The sequence below is a fragment of the Pipistrellus hanaki genome, assembly GCF_964339955.1.
Source record: "Pipistrellus hanaki genome assembly, chromosome: 2".
In the NCBI taxonomy this organism is placed as follows: Eukaryota; Metazoa; Chordata; class Mammalia; order Chiroptera; family Vespertilionidae; genus Pipistrellus; species Pipistrellus hanaki.
The window spans coordinates 47,415,194-47,439,642 of record NC_140504.1 but is presented as its reverse complement, the minus strand read 5'-3'; the positions used below and the strand labels follow the sequence as shown (position 1 = coordinate 47,439,642).

General features: G+C 38.0%; 1 protein-coding gene and 1 pseudogene across 6 annotated transcripts in view; both read left to right on the top strand.

Moving 5' to 3' along the window:
• The window catches only part of ATP13A3 (ATPase 13A3), a 92,033-nt gene that overhangs the window by 34,793 nt on the left and 32,791 nt on the right, over nt 1–24,449 (top strand). For all 5 annotated transcript variants that reach the window (XM_084871504.1, XM_084871506.1, XM_084871502.1 and 2 more), the window contains 13 exons: nt 3,181–3,315; nt 3,729–3,801; nt 6,183–6,314; nt 7,641–7,820; nt 9,674–9,831; nt 10,552–10,740; nt 12,334–12,395; nt 16,601–16,751; nt 18,009–18,125; nt 18,687–18,704; nt 18,818–18,971; nt 19,065–19,185; nt 23,775–23,899. In XM_084871504.1, the coding sequence (XP_084727630.1) occupies nt 3,181–3,315; nt 3,729–3,801; nt 6,183–6,314; nt 7,641–7,820; nt 9,674–9,831; nt 10,552–10,740; nt 12,334–12,395; nt 16,601–16,751; nt 18,009–18,125; nt 18,687–18,704; nt 18,818–18,971; nt 19,065–19,185; nt 23,775–23,899 (1,615 nt within the window). The remainder of the gene's footprint in view (nt 1–3,180; nt 3,316–3,728; nt 3,802–6,182; nt 6,315–7,640; nt 7,821–9,673; nt 9,832–10,551; nt 10,741–12,333; nt 12,396–16,600; nt 16,752–18,008; nt 18,126–18,686; nt 18,705–18,817; nt 18,972–19,064; nt 19,186–23,774; nt 23,900–24,449) is intronic.
• LOC311617363 (large ribosomal subunit protein eL13-like) lies at nt 20,789–21,863 on the top strand (annotated as a pseudogene). The gene has a single exon. The product of its transcript is annotated as a large ribosomal subunit protein eL13-like (transcript).

The window sequence follows — 24,449 nt, the reverse complement described above, 5'->3', positions numbered from 1 at the left end:
TGGGTGTTTGGTCACTTAGCCTTTTATATATATAGACTAGAGGCCCGGTGCATGAAATTCGTGCATGGGGGGGCGGTCTCTCACCTCAGCCTGCACCCTCTCCAATTCAGGACTCCTTGGGAGATGTCTGATTGCCTCTCCCAACCCGGGACCACTGGCTCCTTACCACTTGCCTGCCTCACTGCCTGATTGCCCCTACCTGCTCCCCTACTTGCCTGATCACGCCAACTGCTCTCCTGATGGTCTAATCACCCTTAACTGCCTCTATCTCACACTGTACCCGGGACCTAGGGTTTCCTCCTCCTGCCGGTCGCAGGCACCCGGCACCCTGGCTTCCCTCCCTCTGACTAGCCGCAGGCACCCAGGACCTGGACCAGCTTCACCCAGGCCAGCCGTAGCTGCAGGGAGGTGTGGGTGAGTGGCTTGTCCCTCTCCTGGGCAGCAGCCATAGGTACTGGTGCCCAGGACTGCAGGACGTGTAGTTTGTTCCTCTTTCTGGCCGTAGGCACAGGCGTGGGCATAGCTTCTGGCGCCTGGGACCCTGGGGTGGGTGGCTTGTCCTGGCGCCTGGGACTGCGGGGAACGTGGGCATGTGGATTGTACCTCTCCTAGGCTGTAGGCACAGGCACAGCCTCTGGCACCCGGGATTATACGGTGTGGGTTTGTCCCTCTCCTGGACTGTGGTGTTGTGGCTTGGCCCTCCCCAGGGACTGCAGGGCATGTGGCTTGTCCCTCTCTTGGGCCACATTTACAGGCACAGGCGCAGCTGCTGGCACCTAGGACTGTGGGGCGGGCGGCTTGTCCCTCTCCCAGACTGCAGGTGCAGGCACAGGCGCAGCGCTGGCTCCCAGGACCTCAGAATGGGCGGCTTGTCCCTCTCCTAAGCTGCATCCTGACTGTCCCCATTCCTCTCTTGTGAGCTCATTTGTGCCTGGCTGGTCCATATGTCTCTCTCCCCAGTGCTGAGTGTCTGGGCAGTTATGGCGTGATGGCATGAGAGCATGACAACGTGAGAGTGTGATGACCATTTGCATATTATCTCTTTATTATATAGGATTTCTTTATTTTATTGTTTCTTTTTATTTTTTTTCCACTTGGAAGGTAAAGTTAACTCAAGTAATTTAGTGTATGACTTTCCTTTTTCATCTTAATTTTTTTTGTTTTGTTCTGTAGATTATTATTATTATTTAATATATTTTATTGATTTTTTACAGAGAGGAAGGGAGAGAGATAGGGAGCTAGAAACGTCATGAGAGAAAAACATTGACCAGCTGCCTCTTGCACACCCCCTACTGGGGATGTGCCCGCAACCTACGTACATGCCCTTGACTGGAATCGAACCTGGACCCTTCAGTCTGAATCCACTGGGCCAAACCGGTTTCGGCTGTTTTCTGATTTTTAAACAGTTTATCATGTGAACTGATGTTTATATTGAGGAATTTGCACTTTAACCTGGGAAGAAAACATGTCAGTACTTTCTGTAGTGACTGTTCAGTTGTAATCCTATATAATAAAAGGATAATATGAAAATAGAGTGGACAACAGAACAATCGAACAACCATTTAAAGCGTAATATGCTAATGATATGGTAAGGCTGCTCAACCACTTGCTATGACATGTACTTACCACCAGGGAACAGTCAGTCTCCTGGTGATCAGTTGCTATGACGTACACTGACCACCAGGAAGCAGTGCTCTGACTGATAGGTTAGCTTGTTAGTTCCGGCCAGTGATCCCTCCTTGGCCCAATCCCCGGCCCAATCATGCACCAGTGGGGCCCTTCAGCCTGGCCTGTGCCCTCTTGCAATCTGTGACCCCTTGGAGTATGGTGGAGGGCTGGTTTCAGGCTGATCCAGCAGGCCACTCTTCTTGGGAGGGCGCCAGATGCAGGGCTCATGGCTGGTGGGATGAGCAGGAGCAGCAGGCAGGAGCTGCAGGCAGTGTTGGACTGAGGGTTTCAGCTGGATCTCTGCAGGCCACCCAGAGTTCGTGCACTGGGCCTCTAGTTGCTATAGAAGAGGTTTGAATAAAGGTTGTGCATATATAGGAAGGGAATAAGATGTTGTCTAGCAGTTAGACTTTCCAATCTGTCTTTTAATTTTTTGCTAAAGATCAAGTTAGTTTGTATTCAGTGAATACTTTTAGTAGAAATAAAAGGTTGTTTTAATCAGTTGCTGAGAGTGACTATATGATGTTGCTTTAGAATATAACAAAATATAATGATTAGGAATTAGAAAGCTCTGTTTGTAACATGGTTCCATCAGTAACTAGCTTTGGTCATCAGAAAATCTTTCTCTTTGCTGCTCTTTTACTTATAAAAGTAGAGCAAGTCCTTTCTGATGATCTCATTCTGATTATCTAAATAAAAGTTAAAAAACAGAAAACTAAGAATGCATTCTTAATTAAATTGTGGCTCTTTATAATTTGGAAGTAAAATAGGACTATGTATGTAAAGTGCCTTGAAAAGGACCGAAGCGTCAGTTTTACGACATTGGGGTAGTACATGCTTATCCTATAGTATCCTATCTAATAAAGAAGGAATATGCTAGTTGAACCTCACTCTGTCACAAAGATGGTGGCGTCCACAGCCAATAGGAGGGGATATGCTAATTGACTGCCCCACCCTTAAAGATGGTGGCACCCACAGCCAGTAAGGAGTGAATATGCTAATTAACTGCCTCCCCTCAAAGATGGCAGCACCCACAGCCTAAATAAGGAGGGAATATGCTAATTGACTGCACCGCCCTCAAAGATGGCGGTGCCCAGTTTCCTCAGCCCCACGGGGCAGCAGGAGCTCTGCATGCCTGCCTCCGGAGTCCCCCAGTTCTCAGTCTCCCAGCTTCCCGGGGCCAGCCCGAGGTGCAGGCAAGCCTCGGATGGTGGTTGCCCAGCCGCCCAGGGCTTCCAGAGCTAGTTGAGGTAACCAGGGCCAGTTGAGGCTTGCACCGCAGGCAGTGGCAGCAGCAGAGGTATGATGGGGCGTCACCTTCCCCTGATTGCCTGCCTGGTTGCTTCCTGCCCCAGAGGATGCTCCCAAACTGAGGGACCCGCTCCCCCCTCCAGTGCATGAATTTTCAGGCACTGGGCCTCTAATCTTAAATAAAAAGATGGAAAATCTGTATGGTTATAAACATTCACTTTGACTTCAAAATCTTGGGTTTTTTGTTTGTTTTTTTTTTAGGTTCTCAACCCATTTTACATTTTCCAGCTGTTCAGTGTTATACTGTGGTGCACTGATGAATACTATTACTATGCTCTAGCCATTGTGATTATGTCTGTAGTATCAATTCTAAGTTCTCTATATTCCATTAAAAAGGTAAGTTCAATTTATTATGTATTTCACAACTATATTTACATTTTGTAAGGTGCGTAGAATAGTGCTTGATACAAAGTAATACTCAATACAGATTTTCTTTTTGTTATGAATATGTCCCCTTTTTTGAGGTGGGAAGGCATATGTTTTTTAGAGTCAGTTTATTACTTGACTACTTAGAGGCCATAGTAGGGGTCTGTAGTTGTTTTTCATAGACTAATTCTAGTGTTTTCAGGGATAAAGTGCTGCTTCTTTTGTCTAGGTAAAACATCAAATAATTTTTTAAATCTTTTAGTCTTGAGAATTTTAAGGGCAGAGTTATAAGCATTTATTGTATTAACTTTATTTTATAGTACCCTTACTTAATATATTGAAGAGTGGTTTATATTAGCTAGTTTTTATTTTTCTTATTTCAGCAATATATCATGTTGCATGACATGGTGGCAGCTCACAGTACTGTGAGAGTTTCAGTTTGCAGAGTAAATGAAGGTAAGTACTTCAGGTGACTCTTGATAAAAATAAACCAAAAAAGATTTCCATTAAGCATTAATATATGAAGTAAGCCAATGTGTTCAATATACATTCTTTTCTTAATATATGTGTGAATTTGTACTCATCTCTTAGTTTGTATCAAATTAATTCATTTATATGAAATTGTGTTTTTCTACAATGTAACAGCTATTATACTAGGCTATGGGGATGCAGTGATTACTAAGAAGGACATAGTTGTTGCATCACTAAACTTCAGACTTGTTGGAAAGGCAGATGATAAATTGGGTAATCAAGTGTGACAAAGGGAGCTTATTAGATATTAGAGTTCATTTACTGTAGATGCCAGGGATGGCTTCTTTATAAAAGTATTTTGTAAGAGGTTGAATTAGATAAGAGGTAGGTGAGAAGATAGTATGGTAGAGATGAGTGGGGAAAGGAAGGGGGTTCTAAGTGCCCAAAGACCTGGAGTTCGGTCATTGTAATATCTGAAAGAAATTCAGTTTGGCAGATGTAAAAAGTAGATGATGGACAGCCTTCAAAGGTATGTTAAAGAATTTTTGACTTATTCCAAAATGCAATGGACAGCCATTGAAGGATTTTAAACAGGGGAGTGATCTGATCATTATTGGCCTTTTTGAAAAAATTATTCTGGCTACCATGTTCACACTAGTTTAGAGGGAAGTAATCCTGAAGGCATGAAATGGATTAAGGTGAAGGTTGTGGAAATGGAGAGATTTGATGTGGGTTTGAAAGCTATTTGTAGGGCTATGGAACAGGATTTTATGATTCATTGGATGCAAGGTCATAGAGTGATGTCAGACTGGGGGATGGATGTTTAATTAACATAGTTTAATTAAATAGAAGGAGAAGCAGAATTGTAGGATGGATAATGTTTTGGTCATGTTAGTTTGGTGAGATATTAAAGAGGTAAAGGAGATACGGGGGAGATAGCAGAACATCATGGGCCTTGGGGGCCATAGCTGCTTAGATTTGTGAGGAACACCAAATCAGTCTCCATTTTCTTGGCTCAGTATACCTCACTCAAGTGTAAACAGTTTGGCCTCGCAGGTTTCTCCTTTCCTGTGCTTCCTGGTCACTTGCTATTTTAGCTGGGAGTATCTGTCTGTCTCCCTTGCCTGAAATGTTAGATGTGTCAGGTTATTGGTGCTTCTCTTCTTGCTCTGCTGCTGCTGGAGATAATTGGGAATGCTAGGACATTTGTACCATTCAGCTTATGTTGTCCTATCCCCTATGTATAGTCTATCTGATCATTGATATTTTATTTCCTGGTAGACCTAAAAGGAGTTGAATTTCAAGTGGTGTTAACAGCTTTAAAAGTTTTAAAAATAGGTATCTTATTTAAAAATGAAGATTATTGTATCTGTGTACCAAATATCATTAGAATCCTTTAAAGGTTTTTTCCTCATAGCTTAGTAAACTAGTTCTTTGTTGTTATTGTTGTTGTGTGTGTGTGTGTGTGTGTGTGTGTGTGTTTTACAAAGGAAAGAGTGTCCTACACACTGTCACAAACAATAGTTTTTTTACCCATTTTTGTTTACAAACTAATGTAACTGTCTTCTGAGGATAGTATTAAAAAAATGTATACACACTATAAAGGCAGTGTTTATTAAAATACATTTCATTTTCAAAATGAAATAGAATATACAGCTATTAGCTGCTGAAGTGTTTACACATTTTTGGGAGAAACCTTATATAAGGCAATCCTAAAGAAAAACTTTTTACTTGGGAAGATCTAAAAGGTCTTTAGCTAACTTGAATATAGTATACACATTTTTAAGGAAATAATGAAATGGATAATATATCATTACTTATTTTAAAATTTTATTTAAAATAATGTCTAAAATATTAGGACTATTTTAGGAATATTGATAACACAATGAGACTTTCTAGATTATAAATGGTGGCAATAGAAGGAGAATGCTACAAAAAATGTTGTTAAAAGAGAAAGTAGCTAAAATTTTCAATGCTTCTGTTTTCAAGGGATTATAGAAATTTGAATATATTTATCCATTGCAGGGGATCTCATGAGGACTTACTGTTTTCTAAAAGGGTATTAGCTAAAATTGATCCTTGAGTGTTATAATGAATGTTGGAGCCCACCCACCTGTTTGGTCAGAGAGGACTTGGCATTACCTATTCACAGTTAGCTTGTCGGGACAAACTAGCCGACATTAAACACCATGCTTTGTTAGCTTACGGAATAATCATTTTCTTTGTTGAAACATTTTGTTTATTGGAATTTTTCTGTTAACTCCTTTATATTTAACATTTCATTGAGATCAGATGACCTTTTGTTTGCTTATGTTTATTCTAAGTTAAAGAATATTGTTTTTCCCTTTTTCTTTCTTTAAATTCAGAAAGAGAAGAGATCTTTTCTACAGAACTTGTGCCGGGAGATGTTATGGTCATTCCATTAAATGGGACTATCATGCCTTGTGATGCAGTACTTATTAATGGTACTTGCATTGTAAATGAAAGCATGTTAACAGGTAAACTAAATGAAATGAGGAAAATCAGATTAGTTGTTTATAATGAGAGTAGATTAAGTGGTTGCTGATGAATCTATTTCAAAATTAGCTATGCTGTTTATCTTTTCTTTATGAATGTTATGAATGTCATGGATATTGAAGTGTTTTTTTTGTTTTTGATTTTTATTCTGAGTGGACCAAATTCTGCATTATGCTTACCTGTGATACTAAATCACCATGCTGGTCATCACTGCATTTCTTGGCATGTTTCTGTTTATTCTTTTTAATATGAGGAAATGCTTTATAGTAAGGGAAGAAGAAAGAAGCCGTGGCTTATAGAGAATGCAGTATATTTGCTTCCTTATTTGATGTGTAAACAGTGGGACTAAACGCTATATTTTTTTTAAAGTGGGGAGAAGTAGACTTCAAAATGATTATTATTATTTATTTATTTATTGGAAATTCACAAGCTGAAGATAGAACTTTATATCTTTTTATCAAATGAATTTTTTTAATTGTCATAGCTAGTATGGCAAGAAAGTGATTCCTATATAATGTGTTCAAACTTAAGAATTTTTTCTTAAAACACACTCACGAATAAGTATCCCCACACACTTGTTGGCTTTGAAGCGGGAATTATGGATGTTACACAGAATTAAATTTCAGTGTTAAAAATAATTTTTTTGTTATTGTCTGAGGAACTACCATGCTACTTATTATTCTCTCCCTTCTAGGTGTGTTTGTGTTTGTTTCTGGTGGTTAGGAATAGGTCTTCACATCTCTGTGTGCTGGAGGCTGCACCACAGTGCTTTCCAGTTCAGTTCTTAGGGATAAAAGAACAGGTGTTGGGGCTAAGGCAACTCTTACCTGGTATCCTTTTTTGAAACTTGACACAAATAATTTAAAAATGATTATCTTTGGCCGAAACCGGTTTGGCTCAATGGATAGAGCATCGGCTTGGGGACTGAAGGGTCCCGGGTTCGATTCCGGTCAAGGGCATGTACCTTGGTTGCGGGCACATCCCCAGTAGGGGGTGTGCAAGAGGCAGCTGATCGATGACTCTCTCATCGATGTTTCTAACTCTGTCTCTCTCCCTTCCTCTCTGTAAAAAATCAATAAAATATATTAAAAAAAAAAAAAAAAGATTATCTTTGAATCACAGATCACTTTCAGGAATTATTGTGAGAGACGAGATTTGATATATTGGCTAAGGAAATGGGTAGACAAAAAACTAATTTAATAAGTTATATTATCCATTATGAGAACTCTACTTTAGTAGCTGTTATCTCAAGTTGTATATGTTTGCCACTGATTTCTATGCTCTAATTTATGATTTTTGTTTTTAAGGAGAAAGTGTTCCAGTAACAAAGACAAATTTGCCAAATCCATCAGTGGACATAAAAGGAACGGGAGATGAATTATATAGTCCAGAAATACATAAACGACATACTTTGTTTTGTGGGACTACTGTTATTCAAACTCGTTTCTACACTGGAGAACTTGTCAAGGCCATAGTAGTTAGAACAGGTAAAAACATATCCCTTCTTGCGTATTTGATACCTACTAAATGTTTAAAAAGATATTCTGTTTTGAATATTGTAATAACTAAGTATGATGCCACTTGGGGTACTGGAAATATCGAGATCACTATGTAAATTATGATTGTTTAACCACTAAGCTGTACACCCGAAGCCAATACATCTATATATTGGGTCGGCAAGTAAGTAATTGCGGATTTTTTAAAGAAAATCAAAGACAATTTTTTCATGGAACTAAATAACTTTATTCTGTAATGTATTGCCCAGTTTGATCAATGACCTTTTGCCATCTTTCAGGCAGCATCATAATCCCACGTTCAAAAAACTTCTGGTTTTTATTAGCAAAAAACTGAATCAGGTACGATTTGACATCATCATCATTATTGAAATTTTTACCATTCAAGGAGTTTTGTAAAGATCGAAACAAAAAGTAATCAGATGGTGCAAGGTCAGGACTATATGGTGGATGTGGCAAAACATCCCAACCAAGCTCCATTAATTTTTGCCGAGTGACCAAAGATGTGTGTGGCCTTGCATTGTCATGATGGAATACAACACCTTTTCGATTTGTCAATTCGGGCCGCTTTTCTTCAACTGCATTGTTTAATTTCGTTAGTTGTTCAATGTAGACATCAGAATTGATCGTTCGGTTGGGTGGTAAGAGTTCAAAGTAGACAATTCCTTTGTAATCCCACCAAACTGATAACAAAACCTTCTTTTGATGAATATCAGCTTTTGATGTTGTTTGAGTTGGTTCACCTGGCCTGCTCCACGATCTTTTCCGCTTGATATTGTTGTAAACAACCCATTTTTCATTGCCAGTTATCAGTCGTTTTAAAAATGGATCATTTTCATTACGTTTCTTTAGCAAATTGCAGCTGCTAATGCGTTGCGTTAACTGTGATTCTTTCAGTTCGTGAGGAACCCATGTATCAAGTTTTTGAACATAGCTAAGTTGTTTTAAGTGATTTTCAATGCATGTATGTGATACATGAAGCTTCTCTGCAATCTCACGTGTTGTACTGTGACAGTCTGAATTGATTATTGCTTTGATTAGGGCGTCATCAACTTCAACTGGACGACCAGAGCGTTTTTCATCTTTGAGTGAAAAATCACCAGAACGAAATTTGGCAAACCAATTTTGACACTGCCGTTCTTTTAAGGCTTCGTCACCATAAACAGCACATAACTTTTTATGAGCTTGCGATGCGTTTTCCCTTTGCGGAAATAAAAAAGCAAAATATGACGAAAATGTTCCTTTTGATTTTCCATTTTTCAACGAACGCCAAACGAAAACCACAAAACAGATCAAAAAACTTTTTTTACTGATTAACAGCTGAATAGCCAACTATCAAATAACAAAATGTGTTTTACATTTGTACTACGTCTGCAAACTAAAAATTCAACTGAAGCCATATATGTGTGAAACCCGCAATTACTTAGCTGCCGACCCAATATAAAAAAGCCTAAGTGACTGTTTGGTAGCTGTGATGCACACTGACAACCAGGCACTGTCATGGAAACAGAACAGACTGATGAAGCTCAGAGGGAAGGGAGTTGGCGGGAGATTAACCAAAGATCTTTTATGCATACTACAGGCCCAGTGCACGGATTCATGCACCAGTGGGGTCCCTTGGCCTGGCCTGTGGAGATCAGGCTGAAACCAGCAGTCTGACATCCCCCGAGGGGTCCTGGATTGTGAGAGGGCGCAGGCCAGGCTGAGGGACCCCACTGGTGCATGAATCCATGGACCAGGCCTCTAGGAATGAATGAATGAATGAATGAATGTTCTTTTTTGAAAAAGAATTCTAATTTCATTTTCTTCTTTAAATTTTTTAAAAGGATTTAGTACTTCCAAAGGACAGCTTGTTCGTTCCATATTGTATCCCAAACCAACAGATTTTAAACTCTACAGAGATGCCTACTTGTTTCTTCTGTGTCTTGTGGCGGTGGCTGCCATTGGGTTCATCTACACTATTATCAATAGCATTTTAAATGAGGTATGTACATGGAACTCTTATTAGGGTTTGAGTTTTAATTATCACATATGACTACTAAGGATTTGAAAAGTGGCTAGTGAGGCTGAAGAACTAAAACTTTAATGTAATTTAACTTTTGAAAGCCATATAACACTAATAGCTACTATGTTTGGAAGTAGATACAAAACATTTCCATCATAATAGGAAGTTCTTTTGAATGGCTTTGGTTTAGATGGTCTCACTTGCTCTTTTATGACTTAAATAAGGAGGAGTAACCACATACCAAAAGCTTTATTTTCTCTTTTTTTAACTTATGGGTTATATAGCATTAAAATTATTTGTTAATTAATTTAAGATACAGCTGAAGGATCTTGTCAAATTTCTCTTTTCTATTTCTGTAAAGACTGGTATAGTGCCGTGCTTATAGTAAGAGTCAGTATCTGACAAATGTTTGATGAACTTCAAAGTGTGTAGTGTGTGAAGTATGTAGAGCTACTACTATATTAAAGGAGAATTTTCTTTAAAAATAGCTGTCATTCCACAGTCCATTGACAATATATTGAACTTTCTATTTTTAGAATTTCTAAGGGAAAACATTATAAAGGGCTAATAGAAGTGTTTATATACACATACTTGTTATATATAAAATTGAAAATGGTTTCTGGGTTTTTCACTAAAAACCTTACTAGATGAGAAAATATTGGGGGAGGGGTCTGACACTTACTTTTCTGTGAATTATAGGTGGAGATTGGAGTTATAATTATTGAGTCTCTTGATATCATTACAATCACTGTGCCACCTGCACTTCCTGCTGCAATGACTGCTGGCATTGTGTATGCTCAAAGAAGATTGAAAAAAATTGGTATTTTCTGCATCAGTCCCCAAAGGATTAATATATGTGGACAGCTGAATCTTGTTTGCTTTGACAAGGTTGGTTCAGTTTCATAATCATTCTCATGTATGTCTGCTGATGGGGAATCGAATCCGCAACTTTGATGTATTGGGATGATACTTTAAACAACTAAGCTACAGGCCAGTTGACCAGGACCTCATAATCATTATCAAAGGTTATTCTGTAGATTTTAAATACTTAGATTAATGTTTTCTATATTCTTTATCAACCAATTTGCACACATTTTAAAATGGTCCTCCTTTTCAACTTACTTGGCATATGTAACATTTTTGTATATTTCTCATTTACATATGCTTAGTGTTTGCTTTATGATTTATTGAATATATTTAAAAATAATGAAGGTCACTGATTTTTCTATTTTGTGAAAATAAAAAATTTTGTACCTATGTGAAATATACCTCATCTCTTACAAAGGGTTTTCCTTTTCTCAACTGAAATTAGTTTGCCTAACAGTTTTATTTTGACAATTAACTTGGGTAACTGATATGATAAGAATTTGATTTCTGTGCATCTTCATTATTAAAGAAAAAAATGGGAGACAAAATATATTTTTGCATTTTGCTTTCATTTTACTTTTTGTTAAATTTATTGGGGTGATATTGGTTAATATGTACAATTCTATAATACGTCATCTGTATATTGTATCATGTGCTCACCACCCAAAGGAGACAAAATATTTTTTAACAAATATTGAGTTAAAAAAGAGATCAGATTCCAAGACTAAATTTCATAATTATCTGTTTAGAAAATTTCAGTTACGCGTTTCTTCTTTGGAAAACATTACCAGTAAAATTTTTAAGCAGAAGCAGACATAAAAGAGGAGAAAAGATCAAGCGTAATAAACCCTCACATACCCAATACCCAGCTTTGACAATTATTAGCATTTTGTTTAGATGGTCTCATTTTGAAGGTGGCAGCATCAGACATTATTTCACCCATATGCCTCAGTATGTATCTCTAGTTGTTTTATAAAAAACTACAGTATCATTATAACTGTCTACACTTTACAAAATTACCAATTCCTTAGTATTATCTAATATCCAGTTCATATTCACATTTCCCTACTTTTCTAAAAAAAAAGAAGAAAAAAACCTATAATTTTACAGTTTGTTTTTAAGTTAGAATCCCAATTATTGCATTTAGCTATAATTAATCTGTAACAGTTGCTTTTCTTCCCAGTCATCTGGTTGAAACCAGGTCATTTATATCCTGGATTTGGTTGATTGCTTCCCCTGATGTGATTTACCTTGTTCCCTTCCTTTTTATGCTTTACTCTTGTTCTCCTATGTAGGCATCCTTTATTGATTTATAGGTTAATTGGTGTATTGTCCCACTATTTTTTTTTTTAATAATATAAATCTATAAATATACAGATGCATGTATATGTCTTCTTATAAATAAAGGATCTATACCAAGGATCTGCACTCTTTTCTCTACTTTAACTATTTGTCCTGGAAATTATTCTCTTTCAGTATATGGAACTTTTACTGTTTCATTCATTTGTTTGTATACAGCTGTGTATAGTTCTCCATGGTGTATATGTAGCAGAACTTATCACAATTTTTGTTTTTGGAGGCATTATTCATACTTTGTATGTGTACTTTTTTTAGACTGGAACTCTTACTGAAGATGGTTTAGATCTTTGGGGGATTCAACGAGTGGAAAATACACGGTAAATATTAGCTACTAATACACTTGATTATTTATTAGTTAATTTTAATAAATATTTTTAAAATATGAAACATTCAAACATAAAGAAAATAAGTAATGTAACAGACCGCTTGTATACCCACCATGAAGTTAAACAGTTGACATTTTGTAGTTTTTGCTTCAGATCTTTTAAAAAGATTTAAAATATTGCAGATATTGCTAAAACTTAATCTACCCCTTTCCTAACTGCTATCATTCTGAAGCTGTGTTCTATTATTACCTTTGCACGTTTTTATATTTTCACTATATATGTACCTGTCTTTTATAAGATATACTAGAGGCCTGGTGCACGAAATTTGTGCACGGGGGTTCCTCAGCCCAACCTGCACCCTCTACAATCCAGGAGCTCTCAGGGGATGTCCTACTGATGGCTTAGGCCTACTTCCTGTGGTTCTCTGCGGGCCTGGAGGTTTTGCTGCAGCCATGGATATGAAGCCCCCATGTCTTGCTCTCCGTGCTCTGCCTGCCGCGCCATGCGCCATGCGAAGGAAGCCCCAAGGCCTGCAGTGTGCTCTGTCTGCCAGACCTGGGGCTTTGCCAACACCAACACACTAAGGAAGCCTCCATGCCCTGCTGTTCTGGACTCTGTGGGGCCTGGGGCTTTCCCGCTGCCACGGAAACCCCCATGCCCTGCTGTCTGGGCTCTGTTTGCCGGGCCTGGGGCTTCCCCGCTGCCGCCGCGGTAGGGAAGCCCCCATGCTCTGCTGTCTGGGCTCTGTTTTCGGAACCTGGGGCTTCCCTGCTGCTGTTGCCACGCTAACTGCTGTCCAGGCTCTGACTGCCCTGTCTGGGGCAGATCAGAAATCCCTCTGGAGTCGGATCCAGCCTTGCTGCTCCTGTGGACAGGCTGGACACTCCAGCAGCGGAGCTGAGGGGACTGGGCACCGCCAACTTGTGGCTATGGGGGCCGCCATTTTTGTTACGAAGTGATGGTTAATTTGCATATTACTCTATTATTAGGTAGGATGTGTACATAAAAAAATGTACACAATTGACACTCTTGTACATGTTTTTGCTGCTGTTTTGTTGCTTAACATTGTTTTGAAGATTTCTCAATGTTGATATGAATAGATCTAATTTATTAATCTTAGCTGTTTTTTTAGTATTCCATATATAATTAAATCATAATAATTTCTTCTTCTAAAGCAGTGTTTCAACTTTTGACATATGTGTTCCCCTTCTATAATTTTCATAATGCTGAGTACTCCTCGTACTCATGAGAACGTAGAATTAGGCGCAGCTAAGCCTGGTGCAGTGCATATTCCCACCAAACTCCAGTGCAACGTGTACCCCCACCAAACTCCTCCCGTATCCCTGAGGGTACGCGTACCACACTTTGGGAAACACTGCTCTAAAGGATAGTTTCATTTTCCCCCTCCCTTTTACCTTCCATTTTCACAAACAATGTTGCAATGAACATTCTTATACACAACTCTTAGAGAGCTCGTAGTATAGTTTCATTTTCCCCCTCCCTTTTACCTTCCATTTTCACAAACAATGTTGCAATGAACATTCTTATACACAACTCTTAGAGAGCTCGTAGTTGAGTTTCAATACACTTTCTTCCTAAAAAGGTCAATGCTGGGTTATGGATATAGCACGGACAGTGATGCAGCCTTAATAGGTATTGCCTAATTGCTCTCTAAGTGATGGTGGTGCTAACTCACTCTCCCTCAATGGGTAAAGAGATCTGGTTGCTCCACATCCTTGTCAAACTTGATATTGTCAGACTGCTAATTTTTGCCAAATGGATAGATATGAAATTACATTTTATTGTTGCTTTTCTTATAGTTTCTTTATTACTTAAAAAGCTGAGCATATTTTCACATCCTTCTGTGTATTGCCAGTTTATAGCCTAATTTTTCTTTTGTGTTGTTAATCTATATCTTATTCATGTTGTTTGAAGTCCTTTGTATTTTCTGGATAGTAATTTTTTTAGTACTATGCATTGCAAAAATATTACACCATTCTATCATTATTTTACTTTGTTTTACTGTCTTTTTGATGCTAAGAAGTTTTACTGTTACAATTGTGTTTTGTTATTTTTTTTCCTTCAAAAGTCTGTGATAGTTTGACTATTGTTTGGTTCATGTAATTTCAGAGTTGTTAAATCTCCTTGGTAAATAAGTTGTCTTCACTTTGGGAACTTATTTATCCCCAGTAATGCATCTTGCCTTAAATTTTATTTCTTATAATGTTTTTATATAGTTACACATCAGTTTTCTTTTGCTTAATTTTGCTTTGCGTATCTTTACTTCTCAATCTTTTTACCCCCCTACATCTTTACTTCTCAATCTTTCTGTGCCATTATGTTCATAACAAAGTTGTGTTCCCAGCACTTTTTTTAAAAAAATTATTTTTTAAATATACTTTACTAATTTTTTACAGAAAGGAAGAGAGAGGGATAGAGAGTTAGAAACATCAATCAGCTGCTTCCTGCACTACCTCCCCAACCCCCTAACTAGGGATGTGCCTGCAACCAAGGTACATGCCCTTGACCGGAATCGAACCTGGGACCTCTCAGTCCGCAGGCCGACATCTATCCACTAAGCCAAACCTGTTTCGGCTCCCAGCACTTTATTTCATTTCTCCTGACACCTTTTGTTATTGCTGTTGAGAAGTCTTACCAGGTCTCTTTAATAATATTTTTTCTCTTTTGTTTTATGTTTGATTTCTGTAGTTTCACTATCATCTTTTTATTTGTGCAGGCCTCATTTTGGACTTAGGTTTTTCATAAATTAAGGAAGTTTTTCTTTCTGTTCCATTATGGCCTTTCCCACATTTTTATTTTCTCTTCACATGGAAATTCTAACCATATGTTGGACAAGAAATTTCATTTGGTTCTTTCCATATCTGCTTCTCCTCTTCTCCTCACGTGGTGTCTTGTTTTTTTTCCAAGTCTTTAATTTAAAATGCCTTTTTGCATTTTTTAGATTGCCATTCTATTATCTGAAATTTGTGGGATTCTAATTTTGTCTTTTTTTGTGTCTGTTGACTAGTGAGAATTATTTCCTGGTGCACTTTTAAATTATGAATTCAACTTTAGCAGGGTTTTTCTATGAGACTCTTTCCTTTGTGTCTGTGTTGTGGAAACTCTTTTTCTAGAGAGCTTTGACCTTGCATGGCCAAGAGCATGGCTAAGAGTGGTATCAGTGGTACCAGACAAGCTTTAATGTTATTTTCATAACTTGGGAAATTTTCGGACCAGGCAGTGACATATATTCAAATCCAAATCCCATCGTGAGTAGTGCAGTGATTCAGAGTTTAGGCCCTGAAACCTGTGGTTGAATCCTTGTTATCACCTAAATGCTGGGTAATCTTGGCAAGTTACTTAAGCATTCTGCTTCAGTTTTTTCATCTCTAAAATGGGGATAATAAAGCACCTCATGGTATGAGGATGAGATGAGTCAAAATATATTCAAAGTTTTTAGAACAGTGCCTAGTGTACAGTAAATGTATAGATATTAGGTATGTCTTGAACTTAAGGCAGGGGTTAGGAGGTAGGGAGAGATAAGCTTATTCTTAGTTATGCCGTTGGGTCTGTGGGTAAATTTTTTTCTAGCATACTGTTTTCCAGGGATGTAGCTGATGAAGAGTGCTGACTATCTTAGTTTCAAGTCCTTACTTTGTCTCCTGTTCCTCTGTGTGTATTAAAGCTGAAGTTGTTAGATGGCTTCCTAAGAGGGCTCCCCTCCCTTCTTCCTTCTTTTCCAGGTTGTCACAGCATCTGCTCAAGTTCATACCCCTCCTGTTTTCCTTTCCTCCTATTTCTGGCACTTAAATTTTTCCTTTCTTTTTTTAGTGAGCTCAGTTTTGCATTTAAAGGATTATGTTTTACACATTCATTTCATGTTTTTGTAAGAGAGTTTTTATGTATTCTAATCTGCCATATGTCCATAGGCAGGAATTTTAATTATCATTTAGTGTCTAGTGTTTTCTAAAGTGTTATGTCTGGCCTAGTTATTTAGAATGTAAGGTAATACCGTATTTCAGTCATGTGTAATTTTCATGGAAGGAAATGTTTTTGAATTCCCAAACTGTAGTTAAAAATATGCAGAAATGCAAACATTTTATTTCAATTTTTTAAATGACAAAACCTGAATATTATTAGAATATTATCTCGAGTCTTGGAATTTATAAATCTAATTCAGTATATTATCTATTTAGTTTTCTTTTGCCAGAAGAAAATGTTTGCAATGAGATGTTGGTAAAGTCTCAGTTTGTTGCTTGTATGGCTACTTGCCATTCACTCACAAAAATTGAAGGAGTGCTTTCTGGTGATCCACTTGATTTGAAAATGTTTGAAGCCATCGGATGGGTAAGTTTAATATTTTAAAGCACAAGTAACTTCAGAAAAATAGAGTAAAAATTACTTTGTAGAAGGATTGTTTCTGCAGGTTGTTTTGATGATAGCCTGTCTTGAACCATGAAAGAAAAGATGTAATTTCTAAAGGTGTATCACAGGAGAGAGATCATTGTAATTTAAAAAAAAAAAAAAAAAAAAAAAAGTCTGTTTTAGTTATATTAACTCACTTAAACACCTTTAATAGAGACAACCTGCTCAGATCCCTTCTTTATGTGTTTAATGGATATCTGCTCTCAGTAACTTGGGGCAGTAAGCCTGGGTCAGTAAGATGATCTTCAGCATCACAGTTTGTTGGTTAGATAAAAAGGATGAGTAGTGATGTGTTTTTGGTGTTCTTTTTATCCATGTTCTCTTTTCTGTGTCCTTACTACACACGAAGGTTTGCGTTTGTTCCTTCTAAATGTTTTTCTATTGATAATTTAATTAAAAAAAAAAATATGTTCTTATTGATTTTAGAGGGGAAGGGAGAGGGAGAGAGAAACATTGATAGGCTGTTTCTGGCATGCCCCCTGCTGGTGATTGAGCCTGCAGTCTGGGCATGTGCCCTGACTGAGAATTAAACAGGCAACCTCTTGATGCATGGGATGATGCTCAACCATATGCCACACCAGCCAGGGCAGCCATTGATAATTTGATTTCTATGTGTTTGCTTATGTTCTTTGGTTGTTAACCATTTCAAAGCATTCAGTTCTTTTATAGATGCAATAATAGTTTTGATTTTAAAGTTTCCTTTTGACTCTGGATAATTTATTTTCTGTGAGTCAGTATTGTTTTTGGTTTTTCTTCCCTACCCTTATTCTTTTTTCATGCTTTCAGTTTGCATTATACATGTTGATAGTAGTTGCATATCCTATATAATAAATAGGTAATATGCAAGTTGACCGTGACACAAATGGCTGTCCCCATGTGGACACAATATGGCCGCCACAAGATGGCCTGCAGCAGAGGGCAGTTGTGGATAGTTAGGGGTGACCAGGCCAGCAGAGGAGGGCAGTTGTGAGCAATCAGGCCGGCAGGGAAGGCAGTTAAGGGTGACTGGGCCAGCAGAGAAGGGCAGTTGGGGGGGGACCCAGGCCTGCAGGGGAGGCATTGGGTGCTGCCATCTTTGCAACGGTATGAGGGTCAATTAGCATATTCCCTCTTTATTAGATAGGATGAAGTCAGCAGATTTAATTTTATAAAGCAATATGTTGAATGTTTTCCTTTCAGATTCTGGAAGAAGCAACTGAAGAGGAAACAGCACTTCATAATCGAATTATGCCAACTGTGGTTCGTCCTCCAAAACAACTACTTCCTGAATCTACACCTGCAGGAGACCAGGAAATGGTACGAAACCACTTTAAGCTGGATTACACTGTTGATGCCCACATTCATTCCTCACTTAGAAATAGAAGTAGAAGATGAAATCACGTCCTTTAACTCTTATACAGATATGAATATTTTAACTGTTTATTGGAAATTATTGTTGGGATATTGCGGATATTCTTTGTAAACACTGAGATATATTTCTCAGTACCATTACTTTTCCTTCCTATTTACTGAATAGCTCAGTGCCCTGTGATTGAGATAATGTGATGATATGGTGAATAATTCCTTAAAATGCAACTGTATTCTTAGAATTTAATAAAAGAATATGTGAGAAGTGAATTTTTAAATTTGTCCCCTCAGTTTATTTTTGTATTTAATATGTTAATATTTTTAGGATAGAATATTTGAAAGTATTCAGTAATATGCTTTTTAAATATGGGGGGTAGGGTAGAAACAATCTTGCAACATAACTTTGAAATAATCAAAATTTCTTGCTGTTTTGGGGATACATACCATAGTTGTTTTTTATCCTAAGGACTTAATCTGTACTATTTATGTTTTTGTTTGTTTTGTTTTTAGGAGCTGTTTGAACTTCCAGTGAGTAAAGAATATTTACTTTATACCTAAGTATATTTGTTTTAATAAAAATTAAATCAAATTTTTTAAGAAAAGAATAATAAATACTTCGTGCATCTTTTGAAATTATACAGGCTATTTATGAGATAGGAATTGTTCGCCAGTTCCCATTTTCTTCTGCTTTGCAACGTATGAGTGTGGTTGCAAGGGTGCTTGGGGATAAAAAAATGGATGCCTACATGAAAGGAGCACCCGAGGTTATTGCCAGTCTTTGTAAACCTGAAACAAGTAAGGAACCAACTTTATTTGAATAAAATTCTGATATTTATATAGTCTTGTATTAGCAATTCTAACAATGATACTTATTTTTTCCTTTTAAAGTTCCTCTTGATTTTGAAAATGTTTTAGAAGATTACACTAAACAGGGCTTCCGTGTGATTGCTCTTGCACACAGAAAATTGGAGTCAAAACTGACATGGCATAAAGTACAGAACATTAGCAGGTAAGATTGTTTAACAATTTTTCTACAGTTTTTCCAATAATGCATTATTTATGTTTATATGTCACATAAAATAAATTGTATGTAGTTGGGTGTTTATTAAGTATTTATTAAATGTATGCAAATATACATAATATAATGGTTTTCTTTTTTAGTTGATTGATACAGCTTTTTGGAACTATTTTCAATTTATTTGTTAAATATTTATTGAGTCCTTGCTACATGTCAGGCATGTTCTAGGAACATAATCATGTTTTAGCAAACCTAATTCTACAGAAGTTAATTTTTCCCAAATGATGTTTGCTTTTTCCTAGTGGTTGGAACCAAGTACTTATTTAGTCAGTATCATGAGTCACAATAAACAGTTACCGTCTACCCCAAAATTCAAATGGTATTACCAACATCACATTTACGTCCGGTATAGATATGGATTTTACTTTCAAGGATTGTCTCTTTAACTGAAACTGATATAGACCTTCCCTTTAAGGATAACATTTGTAAACAAGCAGAAACATATATCCATTAGCTGTCCTGATAATTTTGCCTGTGAAGTAGCTTTTTCTTCCTCCATTCCCACAGCCATTATCTCTAATTCAAGGACTCAGCTCTTTTTCCTAATCTTTCTTTTCTGCAGTCTGGGTTCCACACTGCCTTCACAGAGAGCTTTTTTAAAAAAAATATATTTTATTGATTTTTTTTACAGAGAGGAAGGGAGAGAGATAGAGAGCTAGAAACGTTGATGAGAGAGAAACATCAACCAGCTGCCTCCTGCACACCCCCTACCGGGGATGTGCCCGCAACCAATGTACATTCTCCCAACCGGAATCGAACCTGGGACCCTTCAGTCCGCAGACCGACGCTCTACCAAACCGGTTTCGGCCAGAGAGAGCTTTTTAACATTCAGATCTAATATCAGAATCCTACCTGGAATTCTTATAAATGGCCAATTGGAGGAGTTCACAATCAGAGATATACATCAGGAAGGAAAACAAAACACATAATCTTTTAAATTGGCAAATGATACAAACAGATAAATATCAGGAAAAAAAACATACAAATGCCCAGTGAACACATGAAAATGATAGGACACTTCACTTCTTGGGGAACTACAAAATAAAACCACACTATGACATCACTTTTCTTCTAAGATTGACAAAATTGGAAAGATTGATAATAACTAGTGTTAGTGAAGGTTTGAGAAAATTATAACAACACTAGAGGCTCAGTTCACAGATTCGTGCATGGGGATGGGAAGGGGCTCCTCAGCCTGGCTTTTGCCCTCTTGCAATCCAGGACCCCTCAGGGGATGTAGCAGTGTGCCAGTGGCAGGAAGCCAGGGAGAAGCCTGGCTTCTGGCTGAGCAGTGCTCCTGTGGGAGTGCACTGATCATCAGGGGGTAGCTCCTTCATTGAGCGTCTGCTCCCTTGTGGCCAGTGCACATCATAGCGACTGGTCAACTATTAATTCCCATCATTCAGTCATAAAGGGTGCTTAGGCTTTTATATATCATATACACTGAGTGGCCAGATTATTATGATCACACCATCAGTACTTCGTTGGGCCACCTTTTGCCTTCAATACTGCTGCGGTTCTTCTTGGCATTGAGTCCACAAGATGTTGAAAGGTGATGCGGTAATCTGACACCATGGCTGATAAATAGCACTGTCCAGTTCTGTGAGATTTGATGGTTGTGGAACCAGTATAGGGCAATAGTTAAATTATGGACTATTAGAATGTCTAATTATTTCAGGCACATTAAGTAAAAAGTGTTGGTAGTACAATTGTGTTTTCTGAGAGACAACTAAAGAAGTAGAGTGAATAGCCAAATTAACTAAAAGGAAAAACTACATTATGAATTCTAACTACAAAATTCTAACTATTTTTTCTTTTCAACATCCTGTTCTGTGGCTTCATTGGCTCTTTTTGCCTGGATGCCAAAGAGCTGGGAATTGGCACGGGCCATGCGAAGACTGGCAAAAGCCTTGAAGTTCTTTTGAGAGATGTGGTCTAAGCATGAATGTTTTTAAAAAAAAATGTGGCTTTCTGCTGGCTGGTCTACTTCCAAGAAGGCCTCTGTAGCTGTGGTGCCCAGCCGAAATGACATGATCCTAAAGCCCCACTTCCACAAGGACTGGCAGCGGCAGTTGCCACGTGGTTTAACCTGCGTCCAGACCCATCCCATCCATAGTGAGATGCCCCACTGTTTGGTAGCCACACCAGAGTGTGAACTGAGCTGGCAGGACCTTCATCTTGGAAGAGTTAAGGGTGGCTGGCATCCACAAAAAGGTGGCCTGGACCATTGGAATCTCAGTGGCTCTGAGGCGGCAGAACAAGTCATCGAGTACCTGCAGGCCAGCATGCAGAGACTGAAGGAGTACCACTCCAAGCTCACACTCTTCCCCAGGAAGGGAGACAGTTCTGTGAAGAACTCAAATTGGCTACCCAGCTGGCCGGACCAGTCATGCCCATACAGAATGTCTACAAGAAGGAGAAAGCCAGGGTCATCACAGAGGGAGGAGAAGAACTTCAAGGCTTTTGCCAGTCTTCGCATGGCCCGTGCCAATTCCCAGCTCTTGGGCATCCAGGCAAAAAGAGCCAATGAAGCCACAGAACAGGATGTTGGAGAGAAAAAGTGCTCTTGGCAACTGGTGATAAAAAAAAAAGTGATAACCAAATTATAGGATGCATATACATGATTCGGATCCAAAATGTAAAATATTATATAGATTCCTGTGAAGGACATATTAGGCTCTTTCTTTCTCTCTACACCTTCACCTTTTGCCAGTTCCCTCCTAAGGACTAACTGTTCTTGAGCCTGTTCTATTCAAACATCCTTCCATGCCCTTGGATGGGCTATTCCTTCTGCCCAGAATACCCTATTCCTCTCTATCAACTTCTCTCCCTCCCCCCCCCCCCCCTCCCCCGCTTCCCTTCATTCTCATCCTTCAGCCTTCTCTGTGTGTCCATTCTGCCTTCTGGGAATAGATGTTGGCATTTCTCTAACAGATTGAATCTTTATATCTTGAATTAAATATTGTAGTATTGATCAATTAGAGGCCAAAATTTCTATGACCTGTATCATAGGAAAGTTAGGAAACCATTTGAAGCCAGAAGTGACTAGTATCTTGTAGGAAAATGGCTGCAGTGTTCTTGATCCAGTAGTTTCACATTTGTAGAGCTTTTGTGTTTTGAAAAGCATTTTCAGGTTTCAAGGCTTGTTTCTCGTATTATCACCAGCAATATCATTTGTAGTAACTTTTCTAACTATTCTTTAATACCTTTAACACTCCTTGTTCTAAATTATGTTTCAAAGATATTTAGGTTTATAGCTATGGAAAGGGCCTACAATTGTTGAATTTTGGGTAGAAAAACCATTTGGTTATTGCAAGTGTGAAATTTTGGTCCCTAACCTCAAGCCCCCTTTCTCTATTGAAGAAAAAAATTTCCCTGATTTAGCTTGAGATTTTTAAAAAATATATATTTTATTGATTCTTCACAGAGAGGAAGGGAGAGAGATAGAGAGTTAGAAATATCGATGAGAGAAACCTCGATCAGCTGATTCCTGCACACCCTCTACTGGGGATGTGCCTGCAACCAAGGTACATGCCCTTGACTGGAATCGGACCTGGGACCTTTGAGTCCACAGGCCGACGCTCTATCCACTGAACCAAATCGGCTAGGGCTAGCTTGAGATTTCTTAACACAACTATCACTGAACAGACTTCATGTGCATTATAGTGCTAAAGTGCATATTATTTTTGTTTTGTATACATCTCTTTGCTTACATGTCTGTTTCCCCACAAAAGTATATTGAAGAATATATATCTTGCCTTTTTATCTTTGACATCCCAACAATTTCTGTAGTACTTGGTGCATTGTAGATAACTGTTTGAAGGAATAGCATCTTTAACTTTTGAATATGAATATTCTAAAAGACTTATCTCTGGATTCCAAGTAGATCTCATTGTTGGATTGCTAATGCTTCTTACATCCACGTCAAGGATCAAGATTTAGATCAAGAGTTTTATAAAAATTCATACAAAATTTGATAATGAATGTACTATAATTGTATCAAATGTGCTTTTGGGACAGTTTTTCCCCCTTTCTTTTAACATTTAAGTTAGGGTATGTTGTATGTGTAAAAAAATAGGTTTATTTATGCTTGCTCATTTGGTGAGTAGGATACAAGATGAATATTCCTTAGCACTATGCATTGGTAGTGTCTTATAAAGGAATACTGTGTGGGGATTGGTTCTAGGGCCCCCCTGAGGATACCTGTGTGGGGATTGGTTCTAGGGCCCCCCTGGGGATATGGAGAGCCAACTAACTGTACATTTCCTAATGGTCCTTATAGTCCTGCATTTCAAAAGGTAAAATTTAATTTCAGTGTATTTCTTAGGAATACACTGATGGGCTATTTTTCCAGGTTTAATTTTTTTTAAGATACTGAATTCATAAACATACGCATATGTGCTTTGTTCTGCCTATAAAATGTCTTAATTTATCATTTTTGATATTTTAAATTGCTTTATCAATATAAAGAAAATAGCCCGTTTACTTGACTATACGTGTTAAAATTTCTTTTTCTGCAGAGATGCCATTGAAAACAACATGGATTTTATGGGATTAATTATAATGCAGAACAAATTAAAGCGAGAAACCCCTGCAGTACTTGAAGATTTGCATAAAGCCAATATTCGCACTGTCATGGTCACAGGTTAGACTTTATAAAATTACACAGAAAAATTTGAGTGTGATCTTAGAGTTCAAGATATATTATCTACACTAAAAAAAGAGAAAAATGCTAATTGACTGTACCTTCGCTACACCTACAGCCAAGTAGAATGAGTATGCAAATTAACCCAACAAAGATGGCGGTTAATTTGCATACACTGAGGGAGGGAGGAGTGAAGACTAAAGACAGCTTAGAAGGAAGAGGGAGGAAAAGCAGAAAGCAAGGCGGTTGCCAGAGGGGTGAAGCGGGGTGGGGGAGCATCGGCCACAAGTGGTCACTTGCAGGAATCTTCCTGCAAACGGGCTCCTAGTATTGACATATTATAGATGACCAGTTGGTTATAAAGCATATTATATTGTGTCTCCATTTTTCATTGCCCTATTTCAGCTCTGAATATTTTTAAGCTGTAAGTTAACTTGGCAATATTCATTTGAAGTCTAATAAATTCTGTTGATAGAAAGTATAGTAGGATAATAAAGGGCACACTAAAATTTTAAACTCTGCTCCTTTTTATCTCTCTGTAATCATATAT